Source organism: Pteropus alecto, unplaced genomic scaffold (assembly GCF_000325575.1).
Source record: "Pteropus alecto unplaced genomic scaffold, ASM32557v1 scaffold25, whole genome shotgun sequence".
Taxonomy (NCBI): Eukaryota; Metazoa; Chordata; class Mammalia; order Chiroptera; family Pteropodidae; genus Pteropus; species Pteropus alecto.
The window spans coordinates 5136312-5150372 of NW_006441955.1; the positions used below are offsets into that span (position 1 = coordinate 5136312).

General features: G+C 39.1%; 1 protein-coding gene across 1 annotated transcript; it reads right to left on the bottom strand.

Moving 5' to 3' along the window:
• Positions 1–1596: 1596 nt before the first annotated feature.
• LOC102884261 (cytochrome c oxidase assembly factor 7) lies at positions 1597–12539 on the bottom strand. Its single transcript, XM_006919205.3, has 3 exons — positions 12359–12539; positions 9569–9709; positions 1597–2831 (listed from the first exon to the last, which is right to left on the bottom strand). Exons 1-3 carry the CDS (start codon positions 12462–12464, stop codon positions 2383–2385), a joined length of 696 nt encoding a protein of 231 aa, XP_006919267.1. The 5' UTR covers positions 12465–12539; the 3' UTR covers positions 1597–2382.
• Between the last annotated feature and the right edge of the window lie 1522 nt (positions 12540–14061).

The window sequence follows — 14061 nt, forward strand, 5'->3', positions numbered from 1 at the left end:
ACCCTGCCTCAAAGGCTGAACAAAAGAAAATTCAACCATGCTAGCCATTATCAATCCATTCCTTCCCACAGCAACCTGTGTATTAAATGGCCTTAGACTTTTCTGGACAGTAAATTATTACTCTTTACATTTAAATAACTTTGTGAAATGTAACATTTTGATACTGTCAATACTCATTCACTGTTGCCAGCCCCATCTTAGTATGTAATGCAAGGCAGGCAGGTACCATGGGTCCTGAGCAGGAATTGGTCCATAAAAACATAGCCCAGCATATCCGCCACCAAAAATCATGTTAAGCTAATTCTTCAAAATTACAAAACCCTTTGTTTAATTGAAAAGATGTGATTCTTAAGATGTTTAAATAATACTATTGGGCCAAAGAATGCTGGTAGGTGGTAAAGGATAGTGAGGGGTAATTGTTTCTTCTAAGTTCCCAACTACATTTCATAAGAACATATTACTTTTATAACCCAAAACTTCAGATCTTACACTTTTAAAAATTAAATGTTGTTTTTTAAAAAACTGTCATAAAATATACATAAAATTTACCATCTTAACCATTTTTAAATGTGTAGTTCAGTAAAGTATATTTACATTTTTGTGCAAGTAATCTCCAGAAGTTTTTCATCTTGCAAAACTGAAATGATATATTCATTAAAAAACTCCCAATTGCCCCCACCCTGCAGACCATGGTGACTACCATTCTACTCTATCTCTGAGTTTAGATACCTCATCTAAGCGGAATCAGACAGTATTTGTCTTTTTGAGACTGGCTTATTTCACCTAGCATGATGTCTTAAAGGTTCATCCAAGTTATAGTATGTGTCAGCATTTCCTTTCTTTTAAGCCTGAATTAACATTCCATTTATATTGTGGCTATTGTGATTCCTGCGTGGGTGTACAAATCTCTCCTAGAGGTGCTGCTAGCAATTCTCTTGGATATGTACCGTGAAATGGAATTGCTGGGTCATATGGTAATTTTACGTTGAAGTTTTTTGAGAAACCACCATATTGTTTTTCATAGTGACTGCACCATTTTACATCCTCACATATAATGTATAAGGATTCCAATTTCTCCACATCCTTGCCAACACATATTGTCTTTAAAAAAAAATAATAATAATAGTAATTGCCATTCTGAAAGATGTAAGGTAGAAGGTGGTATCTCATTGTGGTTTTGATCTACATTTCCCTAATGATTAGTGATGTTGAACATCTTTTCATATGTGTGTTGGCCTACAGACTTTATTTGAAATACAAGAAAAACTACATTTTTAAAATAAACTCACTTTTTAAAACTTCTCTGCTCTTGGGAAAATCTCTCTCTTCTATCAACTTGAGAAGCTGGTGGGCTATGCTTACGAACCTTCATTCACGCAGCAAGCCTTCCTTCTCGGACAGCTGCAAAACTGGAAGCCCAAAAACTAGATGATGACAGAAGTCCCATTATCAGTAGGAAAATGACAAGCTTGCCCCCTAGTGACAAGTTAGGAAGATAATAGAAAAAAGCAAATGTTCTTAAAAGAAAAGGCAACCATGTTGAAGAACATAATCTCTACCCCACCCAGAATCTAGAGAGAACACTAATAACAAAACTACTAATCAATCAAAATAGTTTATTTACAGGGATAGTTAAAAAGGTTCAGTTCTGAGGGACAAAAAGTGTCACAAAGCACAATGCTTACACATCCCTATCTAAAGTTGCCCTGGGAATAATCTGCTCCCTCAGCGTGATGCGCAGTACCAGGTGTGTCAACTGGGGATGCTAATTTTTCATTGTGAATGTCTCCACTGAAGGTGGGCTTATCCTCTTCAGCAACCCTGAAGCATAACAACATTTAATCCTTCTGATCTCTATGAATTTATTGAAAGATGTGACTCTAAAGGCAAAAAAGAAGCCCTCACCAATGGTTACATAAGTCAGAGGGTGGCAGTTAGCTGTTCTTAGGTCCTTAAACCCTCTATTATGTAAATCAAGACACTTTCAGATTTTTAAGCCCTCCCAACAAAAATAACAATCATGATGATGTCCGATTCCTTCATACCCTGTGGCTGCTAATTTTCTCAATTTTCTGCTCTTTGTCTCTCCTCCACACCCTCCAAAATCTCTATAGCTCTCTATATCACTGTTTTTCATAGAGATACAAGAATTTGAGAACTAAGACCCCATTAATGTGGGTGTCTTCACAGAAAACACCAGTTAAAGGAATAAACATTTCAAGCTATATCCCAGTAGGTGACACTTTGGGGCAATGGGTCTATGTAACGAGAGCAACTGATATTGAGTCCCAAGTCTTCCTGCTCCAGCAGGTTGACCTCTAAGGGCTCTATCAGAAATAGGAGGTGCCAGCCTCAATCTGTTGCATAGGAGGGTGAGCCACATTACCCAAACATTAAAGGTTGGACGTTTTTCTGCTGTTCTTTATGTAGTTGTAGAGCACGATTTTTTAGCACCTCGGCCTTGGCTTCATCCTTGTCGACACCATCCCCCAGCTTGTACATGCGGCTGGCATTGGCACAGGCCCAGACATGACCCAAGTCACAGGCTTTCATCGAGTATTTGCATGCCAGGCCCATGTCCTTGGGAAAGCCAGGGGCGCCCTGCAGAAACATGGCACTGAGGTTGAAGCAGCTAGCAGCATAACTGCCATCGCAGGCTCTTGTGTAATAGTCTCTGGCCTTCCCTAGATCAGGCTGACCATCATCATTGACCTGTCCATCATGTGCCAGGAGACCAACATTGTGACATGCCTCCACAGACTTCTTTCCGGGCTTCTCACATGCCATCAGAAAGCAGCTGGAGGCAGCTTTCAGGTCCCGGGTCAATCCGCCTGGGAGGAAGGAAAGGGAAGAAAAAAAATAAACCCAAGCCAGGGCAGAACCTGAATCAGGCTAAAGTTAGGGAATAATTCCTGAATGAAGTTCATATACCCTGAGCTAAGGCAGCATGAAAGGAAGGTGGCCTGATACAGTGCACAGACCTTTCAGCTTTTTTAGCCATGGAATCGTTTGTTCAAATGAGATCTTCTGAGGAAGCCCAAACAGGTAAAGGAGGCAAAAAGTGGGAATAACAATAGCTACTCATGAGATTACAGCATGTTATAAGAACTTTGTTAAATGTTTGTTAATTTAAATGTATACTGAATGTATATTATTTGTCATCTACTGTGCTAGGTTCTGGAGAACAGACATTGTCACTGCCTGTGGATCTTATGCTGTAATGAGACAGACATTAAACAACTACACAAATAAATGTATGATTATAAGGTTGACAAATGTATGGAGGAAAGTATAGGGTACTATATGTATTAGGGCTCTGACCTAGACTAGGTAGTGAGGTCAAGGAAAGCATCCCCAAAGAAGTGACATTTGAGCTGTAAAATAATGGAAAAAAAGAAAGGAAAGGAAATATGGGTTGTTCCAGGCAGTAGGAATAAGTCAAAGAGAAAAGGAGCCCATGTGGCTAGAATCCAGAAATCACTGGGGAAGGAAGGCTAGAGAGGCAAGCAGGGGTCAGATTATGCAGGGTCTGATGGGTCTTGTTAAGGAACCTGCACTTAATCCTAGGAGCAATACATGGTAAACTGCTAATAGGTCATTTTATGCAGAGGTGGTTACAAGGCTCACTTTTTTTTTCGTTTTTTTTTTTTTTAATGGAAAATTTCAAATCCCCATGTACCATCACCCATTCTCAAAAAATATAAACATTTTAACTATCTCTTAACATTACTTTTTTAAAGAAATCGTTCCAAATATACTACCTAGAAAAAAATTATCATTATCATTAAGAGAACACCATTCCAGTCACCTTTGTAGCATGTGTTCAGATTCAATACTGGCTAGCTGAATTGACATCTAGATAGAAGTATTTCGAAAAATTGAATTACATATGCTATTTGTAAATTAAAAAATTAACTGATTCTACTTGAATTTATCAAAAGAAAATTAAACTGAAGCGAAATGAAGAACTGCTGAACTTCAAATGACTATATTTTTACTAGAGAAATTTCCTAAATGAGTTTCTAGTGATAAAGAGATTACTAAAAATATTAAAAGGTTAGCCATTTAAAAAAATTTTTAAACTAAATTTTAGACAGTATTGACTCACAGCTAGAAAATATGAAGATATTGGCATCTCACAATTCCTCCCGTCTCTTCTCCCCATCTTCTACTTTCTGTTGGTTATGTTACTTCAACTTAGGAAAAGAGCACAGTGGTTAATAAAGCCTGGGCTCTGGAGCCAGAAAAGCTATGCCCCCGTCCCAGCTCCATTAGTTGTCAGCTGTATGACCTTAAGCATGTTATTTAACTTCTACAAGCCTCAGTCTTCCACATCAGTAAAATAAGGATAATAGTATCTACTTCATATGGTGGAAGCTTAAATGTGTTCTTACAAAGAGCCTGGCAGATAATAAGTGCTCAGTAAATGTTATAGTGTTTCTATGTTATAAAGGTTTCTATTATTTACATTCTATTTAGTAACCCTAATTAGCCCAATATTCATTAAATGGATTCCGCTCATCACCGGTCTTTCCATAAGAGCATCTCCATTCCTGTATATTTCTTCTGATTCATCTCTTTATTAGTTATTAGATAGGTTTTTCTAAGAAGAAAGCTCATAGAGTCTATGTCCCCTGAGTTCTTTCAATTTTGAGAAAGTATTCCTCTCACCCTTATATGTAAATAATATATTGTTAGGTCTTGCTTTTATATCCAGCATGACATTCTCCGACTTTTACCTGTTTATTTACATTTAATGCAATTATTTACATTTAATGCAATTATTGGGTTTAAGTCTACAATTTGTTTTTTGTTTCTCACTTTTCCCAAATGTTTTTTGCTCCTTTATCTTTGTGTTCTTTTGAATTGTATATTTCTAATAGTCCATTTCCTTCTTATATTGGCTTTTTAGTTATACTTTTTTCCAGTGATTTATCTAGTGGTTATAATATGTATCTTTAACTTATCACAATCTACCATAAATTAATATTTTACCACTTCACATATATATGTAAGAACCTTACAACAGTATACTTTCATTTACCTCATTCCCTTCTTTTGTACTACTGCTGTCATGTTTTATTTATATATATATATATTTTTGTTTTACTTCTACATATATAAGCCTCACTTATGGATTGAGGCTTATATATGTAGAAGTAAAACAAATGCTGTTTAAAACAAAAAATTATTTTAAATACATTAAATGATGAAAAAGTCTTATTTTTACACATGTATTCTAATGTGCTTTATTCTTTTGTATGGATCCTAGTTTCTACCTGTTACCATTTTCCATCAACCAAAACAACTTTATTTCTTGTAGTGTAGGTCTGGTAGTGACTCATTCTCTCAGCTTTCATTTAGCTGAAAATAAATTTATTTCATCTTCATTTTTAAAGATATTTTTGCTAAAGTAAAATTCAAATTTGACTGGTTTTTCTTTTAAAAGATGTTCGTCTTCTGGCTTACATTGTTTCTGATGAGAAATCAGTGGTTGTTTTCATACCATTGTTCCCCTCGATGTCATTTTTTTCTGACGTTTTTAAGATTTTCTTTTTGTCTTTGGCTTTTCAGCAAATTGGTAATAAATGTCTCAGTGTAACTGACATTTTTCATCAAATTTGGAAAGTTTTCTATTATATCTGTAAATATTTTTCTCTTCTTCTCCTGGGACTTGAATACACATATGTTAGAGTGATAGATACTGAATTCCACAGGTTGAAGCTCTGAACTTTTTTTTTTTCCCTTTTTTCCTCAGTACTTAAATAATATCCTGTCTTCGAGTAACTGATCTTTCACTGATTTTATTTTAAAGCATCTAGCCTAAGTCTGACCAGTCAAGTTTTCATTTCAAAGATTATGTTTTTCAATTGTAGGATTTCATTTAGTTCTTTTAATAGTTTCAATTTCTCTAATGAGATTTTCTAACCATTCATTCTTTATGTCCATTTTTATTTAAACTCTTAAACATATTATATCTGTTTTTAAATTTTTGACTATTAATTCCAACATCTGTCATATGTGAGTCTATTTCTATTAACTGCTTTTTTACTGTCTAGTAATTTCTTATTTTATGCTGGACATTGTGGATGATACTTTGAATAGTTTGGATTTTGTTTAATTTCTTTAAAGACTTGAGTTTCACTCTGGTAGGTAGCTAATTTACAGGTGAATCAGCCTGATGCTCTTGAGGCCTGTTTTTAAGTTTTGTTAGAGCAGATCTAGAACAGTCTTACTACTACAACATAGCCTTTCTGGAATCTTAGTTGAATGTCTGTGGTGTTCACTGAAGTCCCTCGCTCTGGCTGACTGGAACTCAAACCACTCCCAACGCTGTGAAACCTTTGGAATCTCTTTTTAGTTCATAGATCCCCAGTATCTTTTTATTGTAAGGTCTCTCAGTCTCTCTCTATGCATGTGCAGCTTAACATGGGGCAAAAGACTTAACAGCATCCCAATGTGGATTTCTAGAGCTCCTTCTCTGTGTAGTTCTTTCTTCTCTGGTAGCCTGTCCTGCAAATTCCAGTTGCCTCAGTAGCTAGAAACTCTGACTTCTGCCTCATTAGCTCTGCATGACTATCATGCTCTACTTGGCTTCCACCTCTTTGTGCATACTCTGGAAAGTACTTCCAGGCAGAAAGCCAAAGCAATAGTGGAAGGGGCTCACCTTATGTGTTTTCTTTTTCTCAGGGATCACAGTACTGCATTGCCTGTTGTCCAATGTCTGAAAACAGTTGCTTTGTATATTTTATCTAGTCCATGGTTTATATTCTTAAAAGTTCATTTTAGTTGCCACATAGAAAAAATACTGGGTACCTGCACAATCTGGTCAAAACATTCTTTGAATTACTCTAAGTGTGCAATCCAAAGTAGCTTCTGCAGCAACCAACACAAACCAGACCTGTTCACATTGATAGAATGTTTTATAATTTCGCAAAGCAATTACATCTGATCTCCTTTGATGCTCAGAAAAATCCTATGAAGAAAGTATGAGCAGATCTTATTACTCTGATTTGTCAATGTGGAATTTGTAGCTCAGGGAAGGAAAATGCCTTACCTGATGCCACACCGTCATTGCTCGGGACTAAAAGTGGGTTCTTTAGCCTCTCACCTGCCTCAAGCTATCTTTGGTAAAAGAGTTACTAGGCAGTCTGTGTCAAGAAAAGACAGTGGGTGTACTTTCAGAAACAGAGGACAAAACCAAAAGATTGTAAAATCCTTTGGCTCAGAACTAAGCAGGGGGAGCCAACAGAATTGGCTTTTAGACATGGCAGGGCCCAAAGTCTGCTAAACAGCAATCCAAAGGGCTTTAGTAGCAAAGATCTCCTGTGACCACTTTGGTTTAAACACCTGGAGAAATTTATTTAACGTCAATTTAACATAAGATTAATTATTATTCTTTAAACACTGTGTTTTTTCATACCTGCTCACCTTCTTTCTGCCTGGGACACAACTCTATTTCACTTTTGCCAAACAAAATCTGCTGTCCTTAAAATATCAGTTTCAATGTCTCCTCCTCTATGACAGAACCCCCTAATGATGGCACTCTCCTAGCACTGAATCCCTACAGTACTTTACATGTCTCTTTCTAAAGGTGCTTATCAAGCTCTCCCAGGTTTAACAGGTATTAGTATAAATATTTCTTCTCCCTTACTGGTCTATATCTAATTCTTTGTTTCACTGTAGATAGTAAATACTAGAAGTTTGCTCAACAAAGGAGCACTTAAGCGAAATAAAAAGTCTCAGTGCGTAATCATTAATCACATAAGTTTGTCTAATAAGAGAAGGGAAAATAATTTCACAGCCTCTCTTGTTTTCCCTAATTCAATAAGGAACTCAAAGTCCTTGTGGAAAATATAGTAAAATATGGTATAAAGAAAAAAGGAACACAAAACTTTAACAAGACACAAATTCAGAGATAACAGCTAAGAACATTTTTGTTTTTGCACACTGTATAAGTTGAGTTCACATCGTATAGAATTTTGTATTTGGCTTTCTTCACTGAACATTATATCATAAGCTTTCTCCACAACAACAAAAATTCTTTAGAAACATTACTTTTTAATGGGCTAAATAACATTCCATCCAACTGAAGTAACATTACTTAACTAACTAAACTGCTATTATTGGCACGCAGGTTTTTAAAAATATAATTAATATAATGCAGTTACATATTGCTTGTAAATGATAAATTAATGAAAATTTTGCCAGATAAATAATGCTAGGGTGACTATCTCTACATATAACCTTTATGTGCATTTTCAATTATTTCCTTAGGATAAGATACCAGGAGAATTATTAGATCAAAGAATGCCCCTCTTTTCCAGCAAGGGAAACTGATATTCCTGTTGACGTTAAATTTTCAACAAAATAGGGACTATCACAGACCCCCATGTCCCATGTGAAAGCAGAAATAATCCAGCACCAAGGAGACATTGAAAAGATGTCTTCTTCATCAAACTTTGACTGAACAGTTTTCCAACCAGGCTTGGCTGGGCACTGGGAACAAGGGATGAATGAATCATAACATGATCTAGTGAGCAAAAAAAAAATCCCAGCTGCCTGTCAAAGATCATAATCCCTATTTGCAGTGGTTTTAAAATATGCCCATAAATTCTTTGATATTTCTGTCTTCAAGAGGTAGAATTTAAGTTCTCTCTCCTTAGTGTGGACCACACTTATTGACTCACTTCTAATAAACAGAATTGTGCTGGAAATGACATCTGTGTAATGTCCAAGAGTAAGTCATAAAAGGCACTGAGGATTCCATCTTGTTCTCTCTCTTGGGTCACTCAATCTAGAGGAGGCCAGATGCCATGGCATGAGAACACACAAGCAGTCCATGGAGAGATCCATGTCATAACAAACTGAGGTTTCCTAATGACAGTTAGCAAGGAACAGACACCTTTACCCTCAGCCACGTGAGTGAGCTATCTTAGAAATGGAAACTCCAGCTCTAGTCAAGTCTTCAAATGATGGCAGCCCTAGCTCCCTGGCTAATGTTTTGACTACAACCTTAGTAGAGAACCCTGAGGCACACAGCTAAACCATTTCCAAATTTCTGACCTACAGAAAGTGTGTGAAATAATAAAGTTTGTTGGGATCGTTTGCTATTTAGCAAGATAACCACTACTCCAGTGATAACTGCAATCAAGGCATGAGGAGAAAAGATAGATGGAAGGGAATTAATCATTACTGATCCCTTTCTCTAGGCTAGACATGTGCTAATGCCTTTACCTACATTATCCTATTTAATCCTCATAACAACCCTACGAAGCAAGTACTATTTTTTTTTCTCTATTTTACAGGTGATATGACTGAGACACAGGTGAAGTGACTGGCTCAAGGTCGTAGTACTTGCCAACAACATTCTCTACGGTCTGCCTAACTTGAAAGGCTGTGCTCTTCCCTTCATCACTCTGCTGAATTCGTCTCCAAATCTTCCTACAGTGTGCTTCCCCAATGCCTGTGAAGACCCTTCTGCAAAGAGGGCTCAGTGCAAGACTCAGGATGTGATGCCAGCACTACTATCAATGACAAAGACCAAAGAAAGCAGGTCCCTCCTTACCTTTTCCAGTCACATAATAGGCCCCCAGTTTGTAGCAGCTATCACTGTGTTTGTTCTCTTCACAGTTGAACTTCAACACCTTGGCAGCCTCATCAAAATTCTTCTGGATCCCTTCCAAATAATCTACCAGCCGATAACAACCTGTGAGGTGAAAGCAAGAGCTGTTCATGTCTGGGACTGCTGCTTAGCAGTGAGGAGGGTTCAGGTGTGGCAGGCCAGAATGTATCTTTTATATAGGGCTAGCCTCTGTCCTCCTGACGTATGACAAGGTGATCTTACCACAAAGAATGCAAGTGGTGTTCAGTCATTTCTACAAATGGCATTGTCTGCCTTTAGGCAGAGACTGAGCAACATACAGACTGGGGAGACCTTGGCCCGTGCAATGGCTCCTCCACTTACCAGCTCTTCTGCTCCCTGGCCCAAAGACTCAGTGCTAGCTTTGGAACTTCTCAGGAAGTTCAATTCAATAGTAAAACACAAAAAACAAACAGGCCTATGAGCAAGTTTTTGCAGCAGCAAGAAAGGGGTGCTTCGATGACTATACCTTACTTCTCAGTCAGGTTGAGAACATGAAGCCTGAAGACAGAGTAGAAATGGCAGCTACCAAAGGAGTTGGAAATATACTCTTTCTCCTTAGCAGTCTCTAGTCCCAGTGAGCCTTTCAATCTCTCCCCTGTCCTTTTTTTCTTTATCCCTCAAAATACCCATTTCTCATTCATTTCAACAAATATTTGAGCATCTATGTTCATCTATTTACCAAACACTGTTCTAGATACTGAGAATAGTCACTTGACCTCCTAAAAATTATATTCTAGAGGAAGAAACACAATAAATAAATAAATAGGTGAACGAAACGTATTCAAATGGTAATAAATGTTATGACTGAAATAAATAAAACAGAATGATACGATAGTTCGTTGTGGGAATGGTTAACATAGATTGGACGATCTGGGAGGGCCTCACTAAGGACTGTGATGTCTGAGCTGAGATGTGAATAATGAGAATAAACAAAGTATTAAAGACAATGAAATGGGGAGGGGGCAGAAAGTCCCAGGCACAAGGAATAGACCTAAAAGAAAGAATAAGCTTGGTACAAATCAGGTATGTGGCTGGATCAAGAAGGAAAGGGGCAGGAAATGAAGAGAGGAAAGGAGGGACTAGATCACAGGGCCTCACGGAACATAGGAAGGAATTAGGTTTTTATTCTAAGTCAATGACAAACCACTAGAGGGTTTTAAGAAGGAAACTGACATAATTCAATTTGTATTTTTAAAAGGTTACCCTAGTATATATGTTTGTATATGCCTGACTGAGTATGGAGAAAATGTGTGAGGGGACACACTCTAGCACTGACAACAACAAATGTGTTATTTTTGTTATTTAAATTTTTAATAAATAAATGAGGATAGATTTTAAGGGAATGAGGATAAAAAGAGAGATAAGTTAGAAGGCTACTTCAGTAATTTCAGTAATTATTTCAGTAATCCATATGGGAGATTATGATGACTTTGAAGGAAACTACTATATTAGTAGCTACAGTAACTACTGCCTCCTCTTAGGCTCTTCTGAAGTGCCGCAGCCAGCCCTTCTTATAGGCCCACCCTTCTCCACGCCATTGCGCGATATATTCTTCAGAGGACACTATCATTAACTCTCCACTGTCCACTGAATAGTCTAAATTCCTTATCCTGGCATTCAAGGCATGACACATTGTGGCCTAGACCTCCTCTTCAATCTTATTTCTGACTACATCTTGACTTTAACTTTCCAAAAGACAGAATTTTCTTCTTCTAACTGCTCTTTTAATCAACACTTGCCTGTTCCTCCTGACCAACCCCAGCAGTCTTTCCCAACCATTCTCTCTCCTCAGTGGCTCCAATTCCTGTGACTTCTCTCTCTGCTTAGGATATAGACCAGCCTCAAAGAACAACCCTGGGTTCTTTTTAAGCCATCATACTGCAGAGCAACTCTGTGTAGTTGGTTAGCATCAAGAAATAGCTATATCATATTTTGGAAACTGGACTACACAAGCTATTAGAAGGTAAGGCCCGTGCCTTTCCCCAACCCCCACCCCCCTTTATGAAAATAAAGTAGGAAGAAGAAAATCACTCAAAGGTACTGGCTGCTCTGGGTGGCCCTTCTGGACACCACCATCCACCCACACACTCAAGTCGACTCAGTGTTTCCAGAACACACATGGCACATTCATGCCTCAGGGCCTTTCCACAAGCTGTTACTTCTACCGGGCATAGATTTCCCTTACCTTCTTCAAGGCTTTATTCAAATGCCACTTTCTCAATGACCCCCCGACCACTCAATTTTAAATTGCCTTCCTGAACTCCTGACACTGCTCAGTCAGAACTTTTTCCCACTGCACTTATTACCTTCTAACGCACTATTTCATTTATTTCCTTATGTTTATTGTCCAATTCCCTGCCCCTCCCCCCAACACACACACTAAAAAGTAAGCTCCATGAAGACAGGGAATTTCATCTGTTCACTGATGTATCCTCAGTCCCTCTGTCCCAAGTGCTCAAGCACTTTTTCCCGGCCTCCAGGCTCTGTCTGGCAGAGCATTCCACCTCAGCGAGCCCAGCAAGTCCTCGTGGAACCCAACCCGCCCCTCCGCACCACACACAAGGTCGTCGGTGTCCCCAGAGAGCCGCCCCGACGTGACCCCTGCCCGTGACGCCTTCCAGAGTCTCTCAGAGGTCGCTCACGTGCGCCGTCTGACCCTCGCCTTTCTTTATGAGCCCCAAAGTGTCCCCAGGCCGCGCCGGCGGCGCTCACCGTCCGGGTCCTTCTCACGGTAGCATTGATAGTTGCACTCCACCTCCATGTTCTCCAGAAACGACTTCACCTGCTCCTCGTCCTGGAAGTCCACCACGCCCGCCATGACTCTTGGTCGCCTAGGAGAGATTATCCGGTCCCTCCTACCCAGGCCGCGCCGCTCTCCCGCCCCACGGTCATGTGAGCCAGGGCGGGGCGGGGCCTGGGCGGGGCCTGGGCGGGGCGTGCCTCTGAGGTTTGCTTACCCGCTCATTCCCCAAGGCCAGGATCTGCGAACCCGGGCTTCCCCTCGTTAGCAGTCAAATCTCTTCCTTTGGTCAGCCCATTCCTAAAACTGTGCCAGCCTTGTGTCCTTAAATGATTCACTTTATCTGTGCCAGCTTTGTGTCCTTAAATGATTCTCTGCCTGCAGTCTTTCATCCCTTCATCCGTCCATTCATTCATTAGTTCTGTAATCCCTAAGCCCCCACTGTGTGCCTCACCAAGTGCTTGATGTTAGTAATTCAACAACTAGGAGGTATGGTACCTGCCTTTAAAGAGCTCGCAGTTTAGTAGGAAGACATTTATGCATGCATTCAGCAAGCATTTTGAGTACCTACTATGTGCCAGATGGAGCTGGATAAACCAATAATACTCCTAAGTCTGTACAAGTACAATGAGAAGTCTGACTCATCTTCATATTCTTCCCAGAACCACCTGTCCGCCTCCAACATTAATGACCTAAGGAATAGATGACTGTGGGAGATGATGACTGGAACGCAGCAGCTGTAGAAGTTGTAGTAATAATTCTGTTATAATAGCTGTTTAAAACGGATTGAACTTTGTTTCAGATTCTAAGAGTGTTATACAGATTCTCATTTAATTCTCACTATGACACTCATTGTGATACTATGGGGTAGGTATTATTATATTTCCATTCTGCAGATAAGGTAACTGAGGTACACAGAGGTTAAGTAATTTGTCCAAGGTCACACAGGAAGTGAGAGAGTTGTACAGTAAATATTTTTTTTTAATAAAAGGATGAATGAAGTGCAAGAGGAATGTGTCAAGGAGATGAGGGAGAGGAAAGGAACTTCACCTGTTTTTCTATTTATTCTGCTCGGAATCATCAGTTCTATAATGATTAGACTGAACATTCTTCAAAGACAGTCAGTTCCTATTCATCTTTGAGTCCCAGCCAGCCCTAGTCTAGAGCCCTCAGTGGAGTTCAATCCATGGTTTCCCATCACTTATAGCAGTGCTTCCCAAATAACTCTGCTATTAACCTATCCCCAATGGCATTGGAGAGTGGACTACTTGCAAACACTTCCTCGTTGGGAAGCAGATTACTTCAACTGGGAAATGTCTTTGAAATCCTAGTTTTATTTTTTAAAATTCATATAATTTTACATTCCATTCCCTCATACATCTTTCATAGGAAAACATAAGAGCCTTTGAGGAAAATTGAAATTCCAGACGATATGCCACATTTACCTATGGGTTCTCATAACCCTGATTACCTTGGGCAATCCCTCGGTACATATGTCCCAGGTAGGGAAGCCCTGACCTTAGATTTTGAGCCCACCCTCCTTAGCCTGGCCTTCCCAAGGCCTTGTATAATCTGATTCTTGCCTTATCTCCTGTTTCTGTTCCCCCATACCCCACTCAAACTTCTGTTCTCTGAATAGGTCCCAGGTTTGTGTCTGCATTTCCTGCTGCTCTTG